The sequence below is a fragment of the Chionomys nivalis genome, chromosome 2, assembly GCF_950005125.1.
Source record: "Chionomys nivalis chromosome 2, mChiNiv1.1, whole genome shotgun sequence".
Taxonomy (NCBI): Eukaryota; Metazoa; Chordata; class Mammalia; order Rodentia; family Cricetidae; genus Chionomys; species Chionomys nivalis.
In genome coordinates, this window is record NC_080087.1 from 687,141 (window position 1) to 713,610 (window position 26,470).

At 34.0% G+C, this 26,470-nt stretch overlaps 2 protein-coding genes across 2 annotated transcripts; both read left to right on the forward strand.

The window, feature by feature from the left end:
• Positions 1-3,121: 3,121 nt before the first annotated feature.
• Positions 3,122-4,069, forward strand: LOC130870169 (olfactory receptor 8H1-like). Its single transcript, XM_057762773.1, has one exon. It carries the CDS (start codon positions 3,122-3,124, stop codon positions 4,067-4,069), a length of 948 nt encoding a protein of 315 aa, XP_057618756.1.
• Positions 4,070-20,927: 16,858 nt separating this feature from the next.
• Positions 20,928-21,875, forward strand: LOC130870202 (olfactory receptor 8H1-like). Its single transcript, XM_057762811.1, has one exon. The coding sequence runs from the start codon at positions 20,928-20,930 to the stop codon at positions 21,873-21,875; it is 948 nt and encodes a 315-aa protein (XP_057618794.1).
• The last annotated feature ends 4,595 nt before the right edge of the window (positions 21,876-26,470 follow it).

The following is a 26,470-nucleotide window of genomic DNA, read 5'->3' on the forward strand; positions in this document are numbered from 1 at the left end:
ACACCCTCTACTCACTACCGAACGACCTAGCTGGGGACATCCCCGTGGACACCTGGAAACCGCTCTAGAGTCAAGTCTCTTGCCAACCCTAAAATGGCTCACTTAATGTAGATATTTTCTTCCCTGCTCCCATATCTGCCCTTCCTCCATCTCCACCCTCCCACTCCCCCAAGCTCTCTCCAGTCTGTCCCTTCTCCTCCTCTCCCCTTCTCCCAACCCTGTCCCCACCCCTAACCCCATCCCCATGCTCCCAACTTTTGCCTGGCAATCTTGTTTGCTTCTAATTTCCAAGAGGATCTCTATATGTTTTTCTTTGTGTGCCTCTTGTTATTTGACTTCTCTAGGCTTGTGAACGATAGGCTTAATGTCCTTTGTTTATGGCTAGAGTCCACTAATTAGTGAGTACAAACCATATCCATCTTTTTGGGTCTGGGTTATCTCACTCAGGATAGTGTTTTCTATTTCCATCCATTTGTATGCAAAATTCAAAATGTCATTATTTTTTACAGCTGAGTAGTACTTTCTTTATCCATTCTTGAGGGGCATCTAGGTTGTTTCCAGGATCTGGCAATTACAATTAATGCTGCTATGAACATAGTTGAACTAATGCATTTGTAGTATATTTGGGCATCTCTTGGGTATATTCCAAAGAGTGGAATTGCTGGGTCCTGTGGTAGATTGATTTCCAATTTCCTGAGAAACCATCACACTGATTTCCAAAGTGGTTGCACAAGTTTGCATTCCCACCAGCAATGGATGAGTGTTCCCGTTACTCCACAGCATCTCCAGCACAGGCTATCATTGGTGTTTTTGATTTTAGCCATTCTGACAGGTGTAAGATGGTATCTCAAAGTTGTTTTGATTTGCATTTCCCTGATCGCTAAGGAGGTTGAGCATGACCTTAAGTGTCTTTTGGCCATTTGAACTTCGTCTGATAAGAATGCTCTGTTCAGTTCAGTACCCCATTTTTTAATTGGGTTCACTAGAATTTTCATGTTCAGTTTCTTGAGTTCTTTATATATTTTGGAGATTAGACCTTTTTCTGATGCGGGGTTGGTGAAGATCTTCTCCCATTCAGTAGGATGTCTTTTTGTCTTAATGAGAGTGTCCTTTGTTTTACAGATGCTTCTCAGTTTCAGGAGGTCCCATTTATTCACTGTTGCTCTTGTTGTCTGTGCTACTGGGGTTATACATAGGAGGTGATCTCCTGTGCTCATGTGTTGTAGACTACTTCCCACTTTCTCTTCTATCAGATTCTGGCATATGTCACATTTACTTCTCAGAGATTGGATGGACCAAAGCATATTGCTTATCACAAAATGAATGCAAATGGAGAATATTCACATTGTGATTACAACATCAAATACTACATTTTTCTACAATATGTAGAATTTAGAAAGAATGAAATGTGAAGCAAAGGAACTATGATCAAGGAGAGAGATGACCACTAAGAGGGAGAAGGCTGGACAGAAAAGAGGTAATTAGGAAGCACCAATATGATCAAAGTCCATTATACACCTGTGTGAAAACTTCTCATAAAACTTTAGTGTGTACAATAAATATATGCTTATGTAATTAAATGAAACTAAATAAAAATGGAAAGAACAGTAAAAGAAAAGAAAATAGTTCAGAAATAGAGAAAGAAGAGGAAAGAAAGGGAGGCAGTAAAGGTAAATAAATTCATGAAAGAGGAGAGAGAATAAAAATATAAAAAGGAAAGTTTTAGTGTTCCAATGTCAGAAGTGATGTGCATTATTATTTAAATTTACATATCTGAGCAGTCTTGAGTTTCTGCTGCACTGGTACAATAACGCATGGGAATAGAGAACATTTCTGTGCTTTATCAATTATGAAATGATTGTATGAGAAAAATAAGTAATACTGATGAAGTAACTGACATATCACAGAAAAATTTGTCTTTCCACAGTAGATAAAATATACTTAATTGATTATTGCCATATACAAATGTACATTATGAAATTATTAAGCAATTCAATAAATTTAATATGTATGATACATAAAAATATGTGCACATATATTTAATTTGGTGCATCAGAAAGAACAGAGTGATCATGGTTTTCCTGACTCAATTTGTTCTTGCACTTTAGTTCTGAAACTGTGCCAAGGAATCGTGCTTGGAAATTGGCCCCTGTAGATGACCACATGTTGCGTGACGCTCATTTTTCTTACATATGAAGAAGCTGGAATCCTCAAGCAAACAAGCCAGGCAGCGACTCACCGGTTTATATCACAATAATTCCTGCACTTCATTTGGGCCATATTTTACCAAAAAAAAATTCATTTCACAAAAAACAGCATAAAATTTCTGGAATGTTAAATTCATCTTCACAATATGAATAATGAATTCAGAGAAAATGTTGGAACAAATACCTAAAGGAAAATAAATGTTTTAATTTAGTAGAGATGTTTTCCAGTCCTTATGTAGATTTTCTATGTTATTTTGAAAAAAAGAAGAGCAGATAAAATTTTGGGGCATAGAATATTAAAAGAGGATTTGTTTGTTTGCTTATTCCTCATGAATTTTGGTTCACAGTAAGTATTTTTAATATCAGAATGGATTAGATAAGTTAAAGTGAAACGAAATATCTCTGTACATGTATCATTTGTTAATCTTATAAGTAACCCAGAATTGCAATATTTAAATTTGGTTTAATTAACAAGTAATAAAAATTAGGGACACAGAATCATAAGTAGAATTTGGGCTCAAAAATTTATTTATATAAATAGACACAATTATATTGTATTCTTTTCTTTTATTTGATCTTTTTGCATTATTTACCTAATATAAAAGAAATGGATGATATGTCGTAGTTTATAGAGGCTAATATTTGTTGTAGCCTAAAGGAATTATTTTATAAGAGTATCGGTTCCACGAACATTGTGAAGTATGATAACCAGTATAAGAACATAAAGAAGTGATGCTTTATATATCTGTCTATTTGGGCAAATAAATTTTATACAACCTCAATGTGTAAAATAATATTGTTTGAGAGAAAACATAATTAGAATAAAAGAGTTTTGAATGCATATACACAAAACATTTTAAATCTTTCAGGTTAAATATTGTGTTTAACTTCTGGAGATTTTCGAACCATTAACCATGAATGCCTGGAATCAAACAAATGAGCCTAACTTTATACTTATGGGATTGACAGATTCCAAGGAGATCCAGCTAGCCCTCTCTGCACTCTTTCTCTTTATATACATGGCCACTGTGCTGGGGAACATAGGCATGATGCTAATCATTCGTCTAGATGTCCAGCTTCACACTCCGATGTATTTTTTCCTCACCCACTTGTCATTCCTTGACCTCGTTTACTCAACTGTCATCACACCTAAAACCTTAGAGAACCTGCTGACTTCCAGAAAGAGCATTTCCTTCATGGGCTGCTTCATTCAAATGTACTTTTTTGGCGTCTTGGCAGGTACTGAATGTTTTATACTGTCTTCCATGGCCTATGACCGCTATGTAGCCATCTGTAATCCCTTACACTATCCAGTTATTATGTCCACAAGGCGCTGCCATGCTCTAATCACTGTATCCTATGTGATTGGAGCTATGGATTCCTCTAGCACTGTCTTTCCCATGAGCACACTGAATTTCTGCAAATCTAAGGTAATCAATCATTTCTTTTGTGATGCATTCCCAATTTTAGCCCTGTCCTGCAGTGATACCCATGATGCTGAAGTCTCCATATTCATTTTAGCTGGTATTACTGTAGTCCTGTCCCTTATCACTATATCCTCATCCTATATGTCCATTCTCTCTACAATTTTGAAGATAAATTCTTCTTCAGGTAAGCACAAAGCCTTTTCCACTTGTGCCTCTCATCTCCTGGGGGTCACTGTCTTCTATGGAACTGTGATCTTTACTTATATGAAGCCTAGTAAGTCCTACTCCCTGGGAAAGGATCAAGTAGCTTCTGTTTTTTATACAATTGTGATCCCCATGCTGAATCCACTCATTTATAGTCTCAGAAACAAAGAAGTGAAAAGTGCTGTCATTAGACTTATGAAAAAAGGAGAGGACTCACAGAAATTTAAATAATAATGTTGTTAGATATTTAAACATTTCTCTTTTCCTAGTGATCACATCACTTTTTTGTTTGCTTGGTTTTTTGTTTGTTTGTTTACTTTTGTTTTGGAGGCAGTGTGGCCTTGGCTGTCCTGGAACTCACCTCAAACACACAAAGGTCCTACTGCCTCTCTCTTTCAAGGGCTGGGATTAAAGGTGTGCACCACCACTGCTAGGCTATTGATCACTTCTTTACATTCTCTCTCTGCTTGAAACTGCCATATTTGTTTCTTTTTTTCTCTTTTTATGTAGAGTTTCCCTTCCACGATCAAAGTTTAGGCATTTTTCAGAATGGGACTTTAAAAGTCTTTGTCATTATTGAAAATCAGGACATGAATATGAAACCCATGCTCTAAATATTTGATATTATCAGGTCAAATAACAGATATTTTGATAAAATATGCTTGAATTTCTTAAGCCTATATAGTACTTAATATATTACCAAATGTTAGATATATGATTTAGGGCACAAACACTGACTCATTAACATTTTCAAAAGTCATTTTCTTTGTAATATGGAAGATTTTATTATTGATCTTATCACTAGTAAGTGAGTGACATTTTAATCCTTATTTTCCTCAGTTGCATAAAATAAATAATAATCAGATGACAATGTGATAACAAAATGGAAATAACACATCAATGAAAATGAAAATCTCTGCTTATTATAATTCAAAAATATTGTTAAATTTTATCCGTAGTTGGTTTGAAGAATATTTACAGATATTTAAACTCTTATCTATTAGTCACAATTATTCAAATAACTGGAAGTGAAATCAATAGACCTACAATTTAGATTTGGGTTAAATATTTTAAGTAAAATTACATGATAACAAACTGGTATATTGTAATATTGGTGACAATATGGAAAATCTTTAAGGTTGTTAAGGAAAAGAAGCACTGTAATAGTTATTAACACATATTTCCACATTCTTATCAATCAATAGCTTGATTGTACTTTTATATACTGTAACATAACAAATGCATGTCATTTCCTCTACATTTTTTGTAACTTTTTTCATTCACTTAAAAGTCAAATGCTTGACCATATTTGTGAATATAAGTTGTGTACTAAACATATTCTCAGTGTGTGGCCTAAGATCTTACTTCTTATCTTCATTCCTTTAGAGCTCTTATCATACACACACATCAAGTCAGATTTCTCGGTACAGTAATAACAAGTGTGTGTGCAGCTGCTAAATTTTAAAGCATCAGGTCATACGCAATAACACAAAAATACTTTCCTAATACTGTTTCACTGACTTTTATCTTATTATTTTACATTTGTAAAATGTTTAAATAAATCTTTGAATTAAAGGATTGACAGTCTTTATTGTATTATATAAAGGAAACACCCTAAGGCAAAATATTGGCTATAAATTTATATTTTGTTGTAAGTCATAATCATTTTTTAGATAGAGTATTAAATTTATTTTCAGAGTTAAATGCATATATCATATTATTTCTGTTTAATGTATATTTTATTTAAGCATTGTTTTAGAAAAATGTAGTGCCACACTCATAGTATTTAACTTTGTTGATCTCTTATAGTTATAGAGATAGAATTTATACATTTATATTTTATATTTATTAAATATTTATCTATTAATTTAGGATTATGTTTATTTACTACACTTCCAAATATATTCTACTGTGCTTATTTTCACAAATGCAAGCACTCCAGTTCATGTTCTCTTATAGTTATAGAGATATTAATTATGCATTTATAATTGATATTTCTTAAATATTTATCTATTAAATTAGCATCTTGTTTATTTACTAAATTTCCCTATATACTCTTCTGTGCTTTTTTTCACAAATGGAAGCATTCCAGTTCATCCATATATTAGATATTTCCCTGTTTTATCTCTTTCATAGACTTGCATTGTACTATGAACCTTGTCTCATATTTTCTGCATCACCTGTTTTGTCTATAATTTATACTTTTGTTACTACTATTGGTTTATGTTTGTGATAAATGATAAAACATTTAATAAATATTTCCTTTAAATATTTTCTAGTTTGTTTTATTTAGAATTTCAATATGCCTCATTCCATATATTTTCCTCATTTTCTGTCTTATTTTGTTGGTGGTATTTAATACACATTTATTTTTAAATACTTTTTTTATTGAAATCTTTTTAATGCAGATATAACTTAATAGTTTGTAACCTATTTCAAGGAATGTAAAGACATTCCCGATTTCATCACTAGAATATCTTTTCACTGATATATTTCTTGTGTACAATGTATATTTATAATCATAGACCTATTTCTACTCTTAGATTTGATCAGGGAAGTCTCTGTCATTAGTGGGATAATCATTAATACAGTGAGTAATTTACAATGAGTGCTCATCTCTGAAAAGGACATCAGTAACGCATACACAGTATTTTCACTGTATTAGCCCCTGCTATCATTTCCCTCTTATTTTCTTCATGTTTTTCCAATTACTGGTAAGACTACGTTTCAGCTTGTGAACGTATGTATGTGTGTTTCTAGGACCTGCGCAAGTAGCCACAGCTGCTTTACATTCATCATTGTGACATCCATGACATGACAAAAAACAGTGTTTGTTTCATATTACTCTACTCGACCCCCCAGCTGCCTGTCTTCTTCAGCGTTATGTGGACCTTGTAAGGGGGTGATGTCGATGTCTTATTAGGACTGAGAGCTCAGCTGTCACTTATTCTCAGATAAAAAAGACGCATAAGTGGGTCACAGTGTTGGCTAAATGTATGTAGGATTGGGAGATAGAAGAAAAAGAGTATAGAAAATTATAAAAAGAAGTAAATGGTTAAAAACAGTAAAGTCTTTAAAGAGACAGAGTACATAAAGAAAAATAAGCTAAATCAGCTAAATCAAATGAAAAATTTACAGAGAGTCTTTTTTTTTTTTTTTTTTTCGAGACAGGGTTTCTCTGTGGCTTTGGAGCCTGTCCTGGAACTAGCTCTTGTAGACCAGGCTGGTCTCGAACTCACAGAGATTCACCTGCCTCTGCCTCCCGATTGCTGGGATTAAAGATGTGCGCCACCACCGCCCGGCTGAGAGTCTTAATTATGTATATTATTGCATTATCTTTGACACTTTGACTGTGAATGAGCCAAGTGAAGAGAGTCATTTCTTTGTATGGACTGATGAGTTAAACCAACATAAAGGTATCTTGATTCCAAAATGTGAGTATAAGGATATGTTACTTTGGGAAAGAGATTCTTCTTTATTTTCACAGAAGATGAGAGCCGTAGATTGCTACCAGACAAATATGGTTTTATGGACCAAGGCCGCCCGAAAGGTCACCATGAACACCCCAAAAATACCCTCAAAAATTACTTTACTCAATAAACAGAAGGAAGCTGTTTGGAAATAACTGCATCAATATTCCCAAATATTGCCTATAAATGTTTGTTTATATTTAAAGGTGGATATGCTATAGAGATTTGCATTGGTATGGATCTTAGTTAATTGATACAAATTTATGGTCAATCTTGTATAATGTATATTTCTGCTCTTGACCAAGGGTTTGTGATTGTGTAGTTCATTTTTAAAAATGTAATGTATAATTTAAAAATTTAGGTTAATAGATAATCATCAATAATAGTCAAGCTTGCAGTCATGCTAGTTAGATTTTCTAAATGTATAGAGATATATTTCAGTTAGATACGTATTCTTTAAATCATTCAGAGACCTTCAGAATATGGCATTTAAATGTTTTAAAAATTTAGAACTCTTCATGACAATGAAATAATCTGCTTCTAGCAGCACCAGCTACTTCAAGAGGAAGATGGACATTGAAGAGGCTCCTTTTGGAGTCTGCTAGCCATTTGGGCAAGAAACTGCTCTTGCCGGGACTGCTTATCTGGACATACAGGATCCAAAGAGAAATGACTTCTGAACTTGTCTAAAGGTGAGACGATCCTTCGGGGTTCCTGCTTCATGAAAGAGTCTGCATTACATTCTGCAGGACACAGAAGAAAATGACTGACAAACTGACAATATAGGCAGAACTGCCTTTGAAATTTCCTGTTTCATGGACAAGTCTGCTGGATACTATGTGCTTGTTGGCTGAAGATGGATGCCCCAACGGTACTGAAAAACTTTGGGTGACTGTCCAGGCAGCAAGATGTCTCTGTCAATTCTAGAGTTTTAGAAGTTGCTTACAATGCACTTCCTGTTTACTTAGGTAATATTATATCTTTCTGGAGTCTTTGATAGAGTTGAAGAATTTATAGTTATAATTATAATTTTCCTTAGTTATGATAAATGATAAAGTAGATATAAATAATGTAACTGTAATTCTTGTTTGATACCTGTTTTTTATATGTGATTTTGCCATGTTATAGTTATAACTTTCTATTTTATTTAAACAGAAAAGGGGAAGTAATGTGGGAGTTCCCTCTGTGTGCTGTGATTACCATTAATGAATAAAGAAACTTCCTTGGCCTGTTGATAAGGCAGAACTGAGATAGGCAGGGAGTATTGGATTGATTGCTATGAGAAAGAGGGGTGGAGTCAGGGGACACCATGGATCTGCTGCTGGAGACAGATGTAGCAAATTTTTGATAGGCCATGACCTTGTAGTTATCTACAGATTAATAGAAATGGGTTAAATTAAAATGTAAAAGTTAGCTAATAAAAAGCCAGAGCCAAAGGGCCAAGCAGTGATATAATTGATACAGTTTCTGTCTGATTATTATGGTTTTGGGAGGCTGGGACAAACAAGCCACTTCTTGCAGGAGATGTAAGATGTAAGAATAGTAATTTCTTAGTTTAGGATGCTAATATGGAGTTTTAAAATTATACCTTAAGTTTAATGTATAAATAAAATCATATTATGTAAAATCACCAGTTTACTTAATTTTTTACTATGCCTCTGCCTCTCAAGAGCTTGGATTCAAGGTACATACAACAACAGTCAGGTATACAATAATCTCTAATATAACCCCTAATATAACATAGATCATATTCTCCTTTTCAAGTATTTGTGCTATATTTTCTTACAATATAAAATTTATAAATATAGTTTTGTTTTTCTTTTTTCTCTATAGGTAAATGAACATTGAAACTTAGACATGTGGCAAATTCTCTGCCTTAGATCTATGTAACTAAACTCATTCTTTCCTTTATTTTTAGCCTGAAAGTTACAGGTAATTGTCCACACTTGGCTTGATGTCTCATTCTCTTCATCTTACTTTCAAATGAAATTTTGGCCAGAAGCAAGAGGCTAAACACCACTACCTTTTACTCTTTTTATTTTAAATGTTGAATGTTTTGCCTAGATGCATATATATGCTATACATTCTTGTAGCTCTCTCCATGTAAGAGGAGATCAGACACCCTGTAATTGAAGTTATGAATGGTTGTGGGCTCCATGTGTCCTGAGAGCAGTATATAACACTCTGTAAGAGCAGGACTTAACCTCTGAGCAATCTTAAGAGCCAAATATTGGAAAAAGAAATTCCGTTTTTCCTCTTTTTCTGTCTTCTGACTTACTTAAGACCTACAATAATTCGTACAGAATGGTCTGTAGAATGAATAGCAGAGGTGTCAGAGAGAACATCTGTTCTTTCCTTCATTCTAATATAATACACTTAAAATAAAAGTCTATGAAGCCTTGAAAGCTAAGTTTTAATCCTGAAGCCAGTCTTATGAGATTTAGTTGAAAAAAAATTATTTTGGGTACTGTTTTCTGTAGTAAGTAGTGATGCCAAATATATATTTTGGAATACTTACAAGACCTACATAAAATGATATGTGTGACTAAATGGGCTCAATGTCTTGTAGAGTACATGTAAGTGTGGATTATTAATCACAAATGAGGAATATTTCTTTCAGCTTCATTAGTTTTTGTACATTTGAAAATAAAATTAGGAGAGAAAAACAATATTGTTTTATTAAACTTTTTATGTGACATTAGTATTTATATGTTTTTCTTTATATTTTATGAAGAATTGTCAAGAGAATATTTGTGAATGAACTAATAAATGTGATCAACTGGTGGCACAGCAAGGAAGGGCATGTCGCAATGTCCATGTGCTCAGATTCCTTCGTGCCTCTCTTTATAGGAGCTCATTTCCTGAGAAAAAGCAAAAACATTCCTGAATTTCAGAAGAAACACTTCCATTAAATAGAAATTTTATTATTTTTTAAACAATCTTCTATGATTTTGTATACCAATCCCAGTTACCTCTCCCTCTTTGTTTAGTGTTCTCCTCTCCATCCCCCATCCATTCCTCAGAGATGATGACATCTTCCATAGAAAGTCAGCAAAGTCTGTCACATCACTTGAGGCAGATATGTTCTAGGATTATCCTGTGCACAGGAATTAGCTGCATTTAACTGATATTTCCAGTTGGCAAGCATAGAGACGTTATTCAGAACAATAATAGCTTTATTATTCCATATTGTATATTGTGGGGCCTAGGTAGTCTCTAGTAATATGGTGTTATCATCTAATTCAGGTGGACAATGAAGAGGAGTAGGAAAAACCTATATTGGTTTTGAAGCCTCTGGGGCATCTATACCCAATGACTCTTAGCTGTATATTCCACACAACATTAATAATACAGAGCTTCTAGAAACATCATTATGCAGCCTTACAGGATTTCTTCCTTCTAATATTTTTATATATTTTTGGATATGTGTAGAAAGAGCTTCTAGATATGGGGAGCTATCATTAAGTAATGGGAATGGGTAAGGGTTGTGGGCTGAGAGCCTCAACAGACAAGAGAACAGGTAGATGTGTTACCAGGATCTATGTAGACTAATTGAAATGGGGACAGAGAAGAGAATCCACTTCAGATAGTTTAATAAGAAGCTGTGAATAAGACTGCATAAATTGTTGTGAGTGTGGAAGTGAATGTGAACGCAGTCTATCTGCCCACGTTGGTCAGCAAGTTACCAGGCAGTATCTACAGGAGTTGTCAGTAGAGATGAAATGATGGTGTTTAGAGGAAGGCTGTAGAGAAAGACCTGTCCTGTGAAACTTTATGAGTGTCACCAATTTGGTTTGGGCCATGTAGTCACAGTAACCAAGATGGTGTGAAGTTATATGACAGTTGCCCTTTTAAGATATTATTAGTAACGTGGTCAGCCACAGCATATGCTTAATTCCACCTTGATGAGGTCAACCAGCCAAAATGAGAAGGAAGCGCATGTTAGTTTTCAAGATTATATCCCCCATATAGTAATGCAATCCCCCTTTTCTTTTAATGCTATTTTAATTAGGCAGGGTAGTATGGGTATAGAGTTAGATGGTATTGAGGTCCTAGGCTGATAAGCCTAAAAGAGCAAAGTGGAAAAAAAAACACAAAACATAAGGGTTTTCATAGTCTCAACTCAAATGGTGTGGGCCATGGGTACATGACAGAGTGACATAACTCACAAGACTAGATAGATGACTCTCACATTGTAGAAGTGATAAAGATAACTTGAGAAATCACTCCTAAGGAATGTGAACTGCCCAGGTCCAGAATGGAGGAAAGTGTTGGATAACATTTTTTCCTTTTCCCCGTTGTAGCATCGAGGGGCTAGACTGCCCTGGACACTGTTTAAAGGACTTTGCTTACGGAGTTGAAAGGTCATATTCCACCAAGTCTCACGTTTCTGTTAGCTTAAACAGCACAAGAAAATTTGCTAATAATATACTTTTATGTTAATAAGGAAGGGACTTATCATCTGAGAGAGAGATCTAGGTTTAGATATTTGAGTTGGTAAAATCTGAAGATCAGAAATGGACAAATAAAAAAAAAGAAAAAAAAGAAAACAAAAAAAAAAGAAATGGACAGATAAGGGAAGGACAGAAATATAGAAATAAGGATAAAGCAGAGACTTGACAATAGAAACATTTAGATTTCTTTTATTTTTTTGCCATTTTATCTATTAACTTATGTAAGTTGATCAGTTTTTAGAAGTTGAAAGCATTGAATTTAGGCCAGGTGGTTTTTTAAAATCAATATTGGGCCCAGATCTGAAGGGAAAGCTGCCCAAGAGTAGCAGATCTGATGTTGGCAAGACATAAATTTATGAGGGTTAATATTATGCACACCAAAAGTGTCCTTGGGTGCAAACCATTTTGAACTATCTCATAAAACAAGTGGAATGCTACATTTGTTTGCCCTGTCATTATCCTGAGCAGAAGAGAGTTCACAGTACCTAGCCTGATTTTTAGTTTGGGGTGTGTCCTGTGTGTGGAAATCAGGTGGCATAACTTGAGAGCAAAGTTGAGGAATTCCTAGAATTCAGGAGAGGATCTAAGTCTGGGGAGCCTTCAGACATTGTCTAGTCCTTGCCTTCTCAATGAAATCCTGGAAGATTCAGTCTAAAAGACAATCGACAAAGAGTCTTTGCTGATGAAGTCAGAAGATAGTGAAGAGAGGGTAGATGTGGAATTGACCCAAGCTTAATTTAAATAATTCACCAAAAAATCTGGATGATTCAAATCAGGACTGCTGTTACATCACACTGATCTCACAAACAGCCATGATTCTAAAGTGGTGAGTCTTACAAAAGAGAAGATGTGTGAGGGTAGAGAAGGAAAGTCATCAAGAAGAGAGGGATAGCATGCAGATCATACCAAAAGTTTTGTTGGGATTAACCGAGTAGACCCAGGAGTAATAAAATGCTGACAGACCTCAGCAGAAGCAGAATGTCCCTTTGATCAGATCAACTAAAGGATCACTGTTTCTCTGAGGAAGCAGAGACTGTGTTGTAGTAATATGAGCGGCGGGGCTGCGTCCCCGGCACCCAGCCGCCCGCATGGCTAGCTTATGCCCTGAAATAATTACACGGAAACTGTATTCTTTTAATCACTGCCTGGCCCATTAGTTCCAGCCTCTTATTGGCTAGCTCTTACATATTGATCTAACCCATTTCTAATATTCTGTGTAGTACCATGAGCTGGCTTACCAGGAAAGATCTTAACCTGCGTCTGTCTGGAGTGGGAGAATCATGGCGACTCCTCACTCGGCTTCTTTCTCCCAGCATTCTGTTCTGTCTACTCCGCCTACCTAATTTTCTGTCCTATTAAAGGGGCCAAGGCAGTTTCTTTATTACTTAACCAATGAAACAACAGATAGAAAGATGACCCACCTCCATCATTTCCCCTTTTTCTGTTTAAACAAAAAATGGCTTTCACTTTAACATAGTAAGATTACATATAACAAAATAGTTATCAAGCAAGAATTACAGTTACAATATTTATATCTATTTTATCTCTTATCATAACTAAGGAAAACTATAACTAACCATTCTTCAACTCCATCAAAGACTCCAGAAGGATATAATATTACCTAAGTAAACAAGAAATCCAAAATTCTAGAAATGACAGAGACATCTTGTTGCCTGGACAGTCACCCAAAGTTCTTTTGTACTGTTGGGGCATCCATCTTCAGCCTTCAGGTCCATAGTATCTAGCAGACATTTTCATCAAGCAGGAAATTCCAAAGACAGTTCAGTCACTTTTTGCTGTGTCTTGCAGAATGTCTCGCAGACTCATGAGTCAGGAACCCCGAAAAACCATCTCACCTTTAGGCAAGTTCAGCAGTCCTCTTTCTGTGGGTTCTCTGTGTCCAGTTTATGCAACAGTCCAGGCAAGAGCAGTTTCTTGCCCAAATGGCTATCAAACTCCTTAAGGAGCCTCTTCGGTGCCCATCTTCCTCTTGAAGTAGATTGGTGCTGCCAGGAGCAGACGTGTCTCATTATCATGAAAAGCCCTAAGTTATTAAAACATTAAATGCCATATTCTGCAGTCTTTGAAAGATATGAAGAATGCCTATCTAGCTGAAATATATCTATGCTCATCTAGAAAATCTAACTAACATGACTACAAGCTTTACTATTATCGATGATTATCCATTAGCAACCTATATTTCCTAATTATACATTACATTTTTAAATGAACTACACAATCACAATACCTTAATCAAGATCAGAAATACATATACACATAACAAAATTGACCTTATAATCCATACCAATGCAAATTATTTATATCTATATCATATCCCCCTTTAAATGTAAAAGAACATTTATAAACCATATTTGGGAATATGGGCGCAGTTTTTTTCTCTCCAAACTGCTTCCTGCTGAATGGGGGCGCTGTATTCAGATCTTTCATGGTGTAACCTGTGTGTCAGGGTCATCTCAGTCGGCAGTTGAGTGAAGTAATTTTCTGAAGGTGTTCACAGCAACCTTTCAGGAGGGCGTGGTCTATCATACCATATCGGGATAGACACAATCCACAGAGTCTCATCCTCTGTGAAAACAAAAGAAGACCCTCTCCAAAGCATCATATCCTTAGACCCATATTCTGAAATCATAATACCCTTATGATATCCATTCTGGTTCCGCTTGGCAGCCCATATAATGAAATGTCTCTCTGCATTTAGCTCCTTTACAGTCAAAAATTTTAAAGAAAACACAATAATACAAAGTATCCAGACTCTCTGTGAATTTTCCATTTTTACGTGGCTTATTTTTCTTTATTTCTTTTAATCTACAACTATCTGTACTCTGTCTCTTTAAAGACTTTACCCTTTTTTTTAAGACATTAACTTTGTTCTTTATATATATTTTTTTCTCTCTCTCAAGCTTACGTATATTCATCCAACAGTGTCTGAATCAGTTCTATTGTGAATCTGTAATTTTTTAGTATCCAGGAGCACTTTGTTTTGTGCTTTTAAATCGCTAAGCGCTTAAGAATCTAAGCTGTGTCATTCCTAGGTCAAAAACAGGTACTGCCTGCTTGCCCCGCCCAGTCCAACATGGCGGAGCCGCTCGTGCCTCTGATCCTTGCACATTGCACCAGTAGCATGGTGGAGCTGTTTGTGCCTCTGAGCCGCAGCACAAAATGACTTCCTTTTAGGCACACAGTGAGTCTAGTTGCCATCAAACAAATCATAGCACTTTACTCCAAATGCTCCATTCAAAAGCTCTGTCTCCTGCAGGAGCCAGACAGAGATCACAATGGCGGCACAGCCCAGAAAGCAGGCAATTTTAAAACAGCCAGTTTTTTCCTGTTGCTGAGTCAGGACAATTTCTTTGCCGCATGCAACCCACAAACAGCAAAAAGCTGTCTTAAATTCTCTCTCTCTCCTTTTTAAGCCCTCTCAGGTTTTACGTGGAGTTCATTAGCACGTTGGGTGCCACTCTGTTGTAATATAAGCGGCAGGGCTGCGTCCCCGGCACCTGGCCGCCCGCATGGCTAGCTTATGCCCTGAAATAATTACACGGAAACTGTATTCTTTTAATCACTGCCTGGCCCATTAGTTCCAGCCTCTTATTGGCTAGCTCTTACATATTGATCTAACCCATTTCTAATATTCTGTGTAGTACCATGAGCTGGCTTACCAGGAAAGATCTTAACCTGCGTCTGTCTGGAGTGGGAGAATCATGGCGACTCCTCACTCGGCTTCTTTCTCCCAGCATTCTGTTCTGTCTACTCCGCCTACCTAATTTTCTGTCCTATTAAAGGGGCCAAGGCAGTTTCTTTATTACTTAACCAATGGAACAACAGATAGAAAGATGATCCACCTCCATCACTGTGTAAGCATGTCTCAGAGAGGTGGTGAGATTATAGCGCCTCAAAGAGTAGGGATGGAAGGTTCCATCTGTAGGTCTGTTTCCTACAGTTCCCTGTAGTCTTAAAGTAGAAGATATCAGCAGAAGGAAGGTTGTGCATCCTAACAGCCACCAGTTGTCAACAGTGAAGCCAACTTTCCTGTCTAGTTTCTCTCAGTATTCCTAGGCCTTCAGGTCTTTATCTCTTCAAGAATGAATATTAACATTTTCTTTATCTTTTTAATTTTATGTACACGTTATGTAATTGCTTCTTGAGTTACCTTTCTTTCATTCAATGTTACTTTACAAATATATTTACTTTTTACAAGTTTGAAATTTAATTACTAATTATTTATAACACTTCCTAAATAGATTATTTAAGTCTCATCTTTATGATTACATGAATCATTAAAATTTAGCAATTTATGTATTTTGGTATTAAAAAAATTGGCTTAATTTTTGTTTCCTGAATGCTCTCTTTATATTTGAAGTTAAGTGTTCTGGCTCCACCTTAGTATTTAACTAATGATTTTTTCATGAAAGCAAAATTGACAATTTTACTCACCTTCTAAATGAGTATAATATTTACCTACATTAAAATCTATTTAGATATGGGCATTTTCCTCTACTAAAAAGTATTGTGGCTGAATTTTTTTTTCAGTACAAATTTTGTCTAGGAGATTTTTCTGGTATATTTGCTGTCTAGAATCCATATTTGTTAGGCGTTTCAGTATATTTTCTAAATGTAATTATTTATTTTTTTGTGTTTAGTATGCTTGGCCTATATGTGCACCAAGTGCCCAAATAATACAGAAGATTGATCTGAATAGGTGTTTCATGTGGTTTTTATCTGCCACATTGTTTTGGGGAATCAGAAGTAAGTCCTCAAAAAGAATAGTTATTGTTCTTCAGCCCTGAGCAACTCTTCAACCCTGGGTCCTAATTTTTATATATTTGATTATAAATAATTTAAAAATTGTTTAAGGTACATATTGACTCTCTTTGACCATGTTTGATCCTGAGTTTCTCATACTTAATTACATGATATGTCCACATATGCTCTGATTATATTATTCCAAGTGATATGCAAAAAACAACTTCCAATGACACTGTTCCTTATCCTTTGTCCCTTATGTTCTTTCTTCCTATTTTCCAAGATATCTGTTAAGTCTTGAAAAGGGTAATTACCAATGTTCATTCTAACAGTGAGCATTGTTACTCTCTTACACATGGTACCACTGCTAGTTAAGAGTCTCATCACTAACAGCTACCTACAGTAAAAGAAGTTTCTCTGACAAAGGCTCAAAGCATAACTACCCATATTTAAAATATGATTAACTTCAAAGTATCAGTGAATTATAAAGTTTAATCTTAAATACTAAAAAGGACTATTTAATTTGGGGAATACAAACTTTTAAGACTTTCTTGAAATTTTTGTTAAATATGACATAATTCACCTACATTTGGTTGATATTAATTTTATACATAGATAAATAAGTAGCTTTTCTACAATAACAGACATAGAAAATATCAGGAAAATAATCATGTTTCTAATTGTAAAACCAGAAGCTAAAACTAACACTGAATATATGAAAGTATACAAGAAACAATTATGGAATATACAGCAAACTTAAGAACAAAATTGAAAATGTATGTGAAAATGAAAGACCTTCCATGCTCATAGTTCAAAAGAATTAATATTTTAAAAATAGCCATAATAGTAAAAATGATTCAACTCTATTAAACTCCAATGACACTTACTAAAACCTAGAAGAATATCTAAAAATTATATAGAAAAAAGTATCATCAATTAAAATCTTGAGGATAAACCCTAAAGTAATGTTGAAGGCATAAGCATATCCCATTTAAACTTATGATACATAGAGTTATGAAAACAGCATGGTGGTGTTGGAGCATCTGGGAGAAAACTAAACTCACTTTGATCTGTGAATGTGGCAAAGTGCAAAAAGTTCTTCCAATAAGGTGGCTTTCTGGAAGAATTGCACAACCATGGAAAGTCAATGTACTTGAAAGCAAGGACAGAATGGGAATGCCCTGTCATTCCCCCACAATCTCAGTGGGAAATATAAAAGCCTAGGAGAAATATCCTTGGCTTTTTTCATATGGCCAGAGATAATAAGATATAACACCTGGTGTATTTCCTCACTCTTCTGTCATTTGCTTAACTTCACTGTGAATGATCTTTCATATTATATTTGCTTTAATTTTAAAAAAGAGAAAAGCTTTGCATGCACTACGCAGACACAGTCCTTTGTGTTTTCCAACATAGACCTTTCTTTTTCTTTATTATTATTATTATTATTATTTATTGGTTTTGTGAGATGGGATTTCTTTGTATCTTTGGATCTGGTCCACCTGGAACTAGCACCTTTAACATTTCCTTCTTTCTTTAAAGTTTGAGTCTCATGATAATGGTGGGTCAACACATTGTATAATCAAAAAATTTCAGGAAAATGAGTTAAAGAAAGAGAATAGAGATTAAACACAAAGTCAGACATTTCATCCAGTTGAATTGTCCAAAGCATTAAAAAATAATTACCTGACATTGTTGGTGGTGCTATTTTAATGTGTGGCCTTAACTATTTCAAAAGATAGCAAGATAAATAAAACAAATAACAAAATCCAGATTTATAAAACAGTATGAGAGAAAAACTTAATATATAGGTGACTGAGGAAATATTTATAGAATTAAAAATATGAGATACAAAAACACCACATGAGCTACCAACATAAGACATGCTGAAAAAAGCAAGCACTTCTCCAAAGAAATAGAGGTAGTGTATAACTACATAAAAAAATTTAACATCCTATGTTTCGGGAATGTAAATTCAATTTCTACTGAGGATCACTCTCAGTGTGTCATAGAGACTGTCATCAAGAAGTCAAACATCAAATGCTTGGTAAAGTGGGAAATAGATACTCCTTTATGCACAGCTATTTGGAATTGGGATGTAAATTAGTTCATTTAGGTTATGAACTAATATGTAGTTTACATATTAAAAAGTAAAGACAATTAGCAAATGATCACTGTATTGTTACTTCATATGCACATAAAGATATCATACAATAGAGATGCTGGTTTATCTATATGCTAATCAAATAGCGAAAGGTGGACATAATTTCAGCTCCTAACTAGGAGAGGGTAAATAAAATCTGGCATATATCACATGAACTTCTCAGAGATTGGATGGACAAAAGCCTAATGCATATCAGAAAATAAGTGTAAATGGGGAATCATCACATTGTGATTACAACATCAAATACTACATTTTTCTACAATATATAGAATTTAGAAAGAATGATATAGGAAACCAGGGAACTATGAGCAAGGACAAAGAAGACCACAAAGATGGAGGAGGCAGTACAGGAGAGGGATCTGAAAGCACTAGTATGATAAAGTACATTATACACTCATGTGAAAACTTTTCATAAAACTTTAATTAGTATGTACAATAAATATATGCTAATATAATTAAATGATACAAGTAAAAATGGAAAGAACAGTGAAAGAAAAGAAATAGAGAAAGAAGAAGAAAGAAAGGAAGCCACTGAAAGTATATAAATGCATGAGAGAGGAGAGAGAATAAAAATATATAAAGCTAAGTTTTAGTTTCCCAGTTTGAGAAGTGATGTGCATTATTATTTAAATTTAAATGTCTGAACAGTTTTGGATTACTGCTGTGATACTGTACCTATAATAATGCATGGGCATTGTGAATATTTCTGCCCTTTACCGATTTTGAAATGATTGTAAGAAAAAAAATTAGTGATACTGATGAAGTAGCTGACATAACAGAGAAAAAGTCAAATTTCTACATTAGATAAATTATACTTAATTTATTATTGCCTGTATAAATGTAAATCATGAAATTATTTAGCAATTTAGTCAATTTAATATGCACACTACATAAAAATATGTGAATATAGATTTAATTTGGTGCATCAGAAAGACAGAGTGATCATGCTTTTCCTCACTCAATTATTTTTGAGCTTCAGTTCTGAAAGTGTGCCAAGTAATCTTGCTTGGAAATTGGCCCCTGTAGATGACCACATGTTGCATGATGCTCATTGTTCTTACATATGAAGAACCTGGAATCATAAGGCAGAAGGGCAAGGAAGCCGCTTACCTATTAATACTACAATAATTCCTGGGCTTCATATTTGGGCCATACTTTACCAAGAACATTTTAATTTCACAGAGAACTGCATAAAATTTCTAGGTTGTTAAATTTATCTTCACAATATGAATAATGAATTCAGAGAAAATGTAGGAAAAAATACCTAAAGAATAATAAATGATTTAGTACAGATGATTTCCAATCCTTTTGTCGATTTCCTATGTTATTTTGAAAAAAGAAGAGCAGATAAAATTTGGAGGGCATAGAATATTAAAAGAAGTTTTTGTTTGTTTGCTTATTACTCATGAATTTTGGTTCACAGTAAGTATTTTTAAAATCAGAATGGATTACATAAGTTAAAGTGAAACAGATGATCCAATAAAAAATATCTGTGCACAGTTATCATTTGTTAATTTTATAAGTAACTCAGAATTTTTATGAATAGAGATGTGTAGTTGGTGGAATGAGATTCTATAATAAACAAATATCATCTGATACTGCAGTTTTAGAAAACTTTGACTTTGAACTATCAAATAATAGAAACATCCTATCAACATTAATATTTTTATTAGAAGTGATTAATTTTTAATCTGAGAATAATTTAAATTATTTTTTAAAAAGGAATTAATGATGTATTAGGTTTGCTTTGCATCTTTGTTTACTATTAATGCAATACTTAAATTGGCTTAATAAACTCATATAATAAAAATCAGTGACACAGAACCCTAAGTCATATTTATGCTCAAAATCTACTTATATACAAAGACACAATTGTATTAGATTCTCTTCATTTATTTGAATTTTTGAATTATTTACCTAATATAAAATAAATGGATAATAAGGTGTATTTTATAGAGGCTAATATTTGTTGTAGTGTAAAGGAATTATTTTATAACAGTACCAGATCCACTAACATTGTGAAATATGCTAACCAATATAAACTAATACACAAGTGATGCTTTATATATCTGTCTATTTGGGCAATTAAATTTTATACAACCTCAAATTGTAAAAATATATTGTTTGAGAGAAAATGCAATTAAAATAAAAGACTTTAAATGCATATACGAAACACATTTTAAATCATTACAGGTAGGTTTTGTGTTTAATTTCTGCAGATTTTAAAACAATTAACTATGAATGTCTGGAACCACACAAGTGAGTTTAACTTCATGCTTCTGGGATTGACAGATTCTAAGGAGATCCAGCTAGTCCTCTCTCTCCTCTTTCTTTTCATATACATGGCCACTGTGCTGGGGAACATAGCCATGATGCTAATCATTCATCTAGATGTCCAGCTTCACACTCCGATGTATTTCTTCCTCACTCACTTGTCATTTCTTGACCTCAGTTACTCAACTGTCATAACACCTAAAACCTTAGAGAATCTCCTTACTTCAAGAAAGAGCATTTCTTTGATGGGCTGCTTCAGTCAATTGTATCTTTTTGCCCTCTTGGCTGTTACTGAATGCTTTATACTCTCCTCAATGGCCTACGACCGCTATGTAGCCATCTGCAATCCCCTACACTATCCAGTTATTATGTCCACAAGGCGCTGCCATGCTCTCATCTCTGTATCCTACGTGATTGGAGCTATGGATTCCTCTGGCACTGTCTTTCGCATAATCACCTTGAATTTCTGCAAATCCAAGGTAATCCATCATTTCTTCTGTGATGTGTTCCCAATTTTAGCCCTGTCCTGCAGTGATACCCATGATGCTGAAGTCACCATATTCGTTCTAGCTGGTATTACTGTAGTCCTGTCCCTTATCCCTCTATTCTCATCCTATGTGTCCATTCTCTCTACAATTTTGAAGATAAATTCTTCTTCAGGTAAGCACAAAGCCTTTTCCACTTGTGCCTCTCATCTCCTGGGGGTCACTGTCTTCTATGGAACTGTGATCTTTACTTATATGAAGCCAAGCAAGTCCTACTCCCTGGGAAAAGATCAAATAGCTTCTGTTTTCTATACAATTGTGATCCCTATGCTGAATCCACTCATTTATAGTCTCAGAAACAAAGAAGTGAAAAGTGCTGTCCTTAGACTTGTGAAAAAGAAAGAGGGCTCCCAGAAATTTAAATAACAATGTTGCTACAGATTTAAACACTTCTCTTTTCCTACTGATCACATCACTTGTTTGTTTGCTTGTTTTTGTTTGTTTTTGTCTTCAAGGCAATGTGGCCCTGGCTGTTCTGGAACTCTTTCTCTCTGTAGCCAAGATATCCTCAAAGTCACAAAGATCCTTATGCCTGGCTTTCCAAGGGCAGGGATTAAAGGTGTGAGCCACCACCACTGGGATATTAAGTGCTTCTTTACCTTCTCTCTCAGCATGAACCTATCAGCTTTGTGGGTTTTTTTTTTTTGTTTGTTTGTTTGTTTGATTGGTTGGTTGGTTGGTTTCTTTTGTATTTGTGTAGAGCTTCCCTTCCACTACCAAAGTTTCAGCATTTTTGAGAAGGGGACATATAAGTCTGTGTCATTACTAAAAATCAGGACATGCATATGAAACCCATGCTTTAAATATTTGAGTCTATCAGGACAGATAGCATTCAATGTGCGAAAATATTCTTGAAATGATTAAGCTTATATAGTACTTAATATATTATTAAATGTCAGATATCTGACTTAGTGAACATTATGCTGACACATTAAGATTTTCAAAAGTAATTCTCTTTGTAATATGAAACATTTTTATTATTGGTCTTATCACTAGTAAATGAGTGACATTTTAAGTCTCATTTTCCTCAGTTGAATAATATAAATAATAGTTACAAGTCAATGTGATAACAAAATGGATATATAACACACTGATGAAAATGAAATTCTCGCCGGGCGGTGGTGGCGCACGCCTTTAATCCCAGCACTTGGGAGGCAGAGGTAGGCGGATCTCTGTGAGTTCGAGACCAGCCTGGTCTACAAGAGCTAGTTCCAGGACAAGCTCCAAAGCCACAGAGAAACCCTGTCTCGAAAAACCAAAAAAAAAAAAAAAAAAATGAAATTCTCTGCTTATTATAATTTAAAAACATTGCTAAATTTTATTTGTAGTTGGTTTGAAGAATATTTACAGATATTTAACCACATTTCAGTTAATCAAAATTATACAAATAGCCAGAAGCAAAATCAATAGTCAAAAAAATTGTGTTTGATTTAAATAATTGAAGCATAATTAAATGATAAGGTAATGTTATATTGTAATATTGGTGCCAATATTGAAAATATTTAAAGTTATTTAGTAGAAGTACTGTAATAAATATTAAAAAATATTTTCTCATACTTATCAATCAATAACTTAATTGTACTTTTATTTAGTGTATATAAAAATGCATGCCATTCCTCTATATTCTTTGTAACTTTCTTCATTCACTTAAATGACATATATTTGACCATCTTTGTGAATAAAAGTTATGCGTTGACCATATTCTCAGAGTGTGGCTAAGATCTTACTTCTTATCTTATATTGCTTTAGTGCTCATAACCTGTGCACACATCAAGTCAGAATTCCAGGCACATAAATAATACCTTTGGTGGCTACTGCTAAATTTTAAAAACTTCAGATCATCTGTGATATTGCAAGAATATTTTCACTGAGCTTTATCTTATTAATTTACGTTTGAAAATGTTTAAATGAATCATTTGAATTAAATGATTGACATAGTTTTTATTGTATTATAGAAAAAATACTGTAAGGTATATTATTGACTGTAATGATGTATTTTGTTGTAACTCAAAAACTTTTTCAAATAGAGAATTAAATTTATTTTCAGAATTATATTTATATATATTATTTTTTTAATGTATATTCAATGAAGCTTTCTTTTAGAAACACCATTCTCCTTGGTGTTTAGCTTTGTTTTCTTTTAGAAACACCATTCTCCTTGGTGTTTAACTTTGTTGATCTCTTATAATTATATAGATATAAATTATACATTTATATATTAAATTTCTGAAATAGCTTACCAACTAATTATGATTATATTTCTTTACTACATTTCTCTATATATTTTATTATGTTTATTTTAAAATCTCGAGCGTTCTGATTCATTCAAGTATTAAATATTTTCCTATTTTATCTGTTTCAAAGACTGGCATTAGACTATATCAATATTTTGTAAACATTGTCTTATTTTTCCTCCAGTGACTGTGTTGCCTGTAATTTATAATTTTGTTACTCCTATTCATTTATTTTTGCGATAAATAAAACAGTTTAATAAATGTTCACAATTAATTTTTTCTAGTTTGTTTTTCTTTGATTTTTAATATGCCTCATTCTGTATATATTCTGTCATATTCTGTTGCTGATATTTAATACAAATTTATTTTTAAATACACATTTTCTTGAATCCTTTTTAATGAAGATATAACCTAACAGTTTGTAACCTATTTATAGGAACATAAAAGCATTACAGATGTCAACATTAGAATATTTTTTCCACAGATATCATTCTTGTGTACAATGTATATTTATAACCATAAACCTATTTCTACTCTTAGATTTGATCAGGAAAGTCTCTGTCATCAGTAGGACAATTGATAAACCAGTGAGTACTTTACATTGAATGTTCATCTCTGAAAAGGACATCAGGATTGTATACATAGTATTTTGTCTACAGAGACATTAGCCCCTGCTATCATTACCTTCTTATCTTCTTAATAAGTAGGACTACTTTTCAGCTTGCGAAAGTGAGTGTGTTTCTAGGACTTGGTCAGTAGCCACAGCTACTGTGAACTCATCATTGTGTCATCCATGACATGAACAAACACCAGTGTTTGTTTCATATTGCTCTACTCAATCCCCCAGCTGCCTGTCTTCTTCAGTGTCACCTGGAACTAGTACCGGGTGATATCGATGTCTTATTAGGACTGAGAGCTCAACTGTCAGCATGTTTCATGAGAAAGATAAAAGCTTGGAGGATGTAGCAACAAGAACAATAATTTCTTAGGAAATGATGCTAATATGAAAAGTTTTAAAATTATAATTTAAGTTTAAATATGAATAAAATCACATTATGTCAAACCACCAGTTTACTTATTTTTTACTAAGCCTCTTCCTCCCTGGAACTTGGATACAAGGTACATACCAACACTCAGGTATACAATAATCTCTAATATGACCCCTAATATAACAGACCCAATTCTCCTTTTCTGGTGTTTGTACTATATTTTCTTCAAATACAAAATTTATATAGTTTTCTATTTCCTTTTTTTTTCCATATAGGTGATTGAACATAGAATCTTAGACATGTAGAAAATTCTCTGTCTTTGATCTATCTATGTACCTAACACTTTTTTTTCCTTTATTTTGGGCCAAAAAATTACAGGTAATTGTCTCCACTTGAATTGAGATTTCTTTCCCCTCATCTTACTTTCACTAGCACCTGGATTTTTGGCCAGAAGAAAGAGACAGAACACTTATTACCTTTTTCTTCCTTTCAATTTTAAATGTTTGAATGTTTTGCCTACATGCATATATATGCTATGCATTCCTTTAACTCCCTCCATGGAAGAGGGAATCAGAAACCCTGTCATTGAAGTTATGAATGCTTTGAGCTGCCATGTGTACTGAGAGCTGTATACAACTCTCTGTAAGAGCAGTACTTAAATTCTGAGCTATCTTTAGCCCCAATACTTGGAATAAGAAATTCCTTTTTCTCTCTTATTGTGTCTTCTGACTCACTTAAGACTTACAGTAATTCTTACAGAAGGGTCTGTTGAATGTGTTGAATGAATAACATAACTGTCATAAGGACTGTCTGTTCTTTCCTTCATTCTATTCTTAAAATAAGAGGCTATGCAGCCATGAAATCTAGGATTGAATTATAGCTAGGCGAATATATAGACATATATTCATACACATATATATTCCTAACAAAGAACAGACACTATGCCATAGAGAGAGCCATATTCATATAACAAATCACAATAATCAAAGGTTAGAAAAAGCCTAGGCATCGTCAACATAGGAGTAAAGAAACATATTCTTCTACACAGAATTCAGTATTCTTAGGAAATTTGGCTGGGCAGTGTTTGATGATCAAATACTATTGGTTGTTTAATGATAAGCAGAAGTGGAGATTATTTTATTAAGTGAAATTAACCAGACAGGAAACAATTTCACATGTTTTTACTTACATGTGAAATATGAAAACTAACCAACTTTAAATATTGAAAGGCCTTATTTAGAGAAGAGAAAATTATCATCCAGGTTGAAGAATGAGGATTAGACAGAGAAGTAAAGAGTTATTCTTATTTAAATAAAAAAACACCACTATGAAATATTGATTAACTAAGTAAAAACTAGATCCAAAGGAAATGAAAATTTTCCATTTTCTAAGTTGTGGCAAAAAAGGAAGTTATAAGATAATAGCAAAAAATTATGTGGGATTCCCCTCTGTGTGCTGTGAATATGATTGGTTAATAAGGAAAGCTGGCTTGAGCCTTTGGCAGGGCAGGGCAGAGGTAGGCCAGGAAGGCAGAACCGAATTCTGGGAGAAATAAGGGCAGAGTCAGAGAGAAGCTGTGTAGTCCCAATGGAGACAGACACAGAACCATTCTGGTAGTCCACGACCTCGTGGTGAGGCACAGATTAATGGAGGTGGATTAAATTAAGATGTAAAATCTAGCCAGTGAGAAGTTAGAGCTAAAAGGCCAAGCAATGATTTACTTTCTGTGTGATTATTT

What these genes read in the sequence shown, in the direction of transcription:
- LOC130870202 (XM_057762811.1), top strand. Translation starts at nt 20,928, where the DNA reads ATGAATGTCTGGAACCACACAAGTGAGTTTAACTTCATGCTTCTGGGA.
- LOC130870169 (XM_057762773.1), top strand. Translation starts at nt 3,122, where the DNA reads ATGAATGCCTGGAATCAAACAAATGAGCCTAACTTTATACTTATGGGA.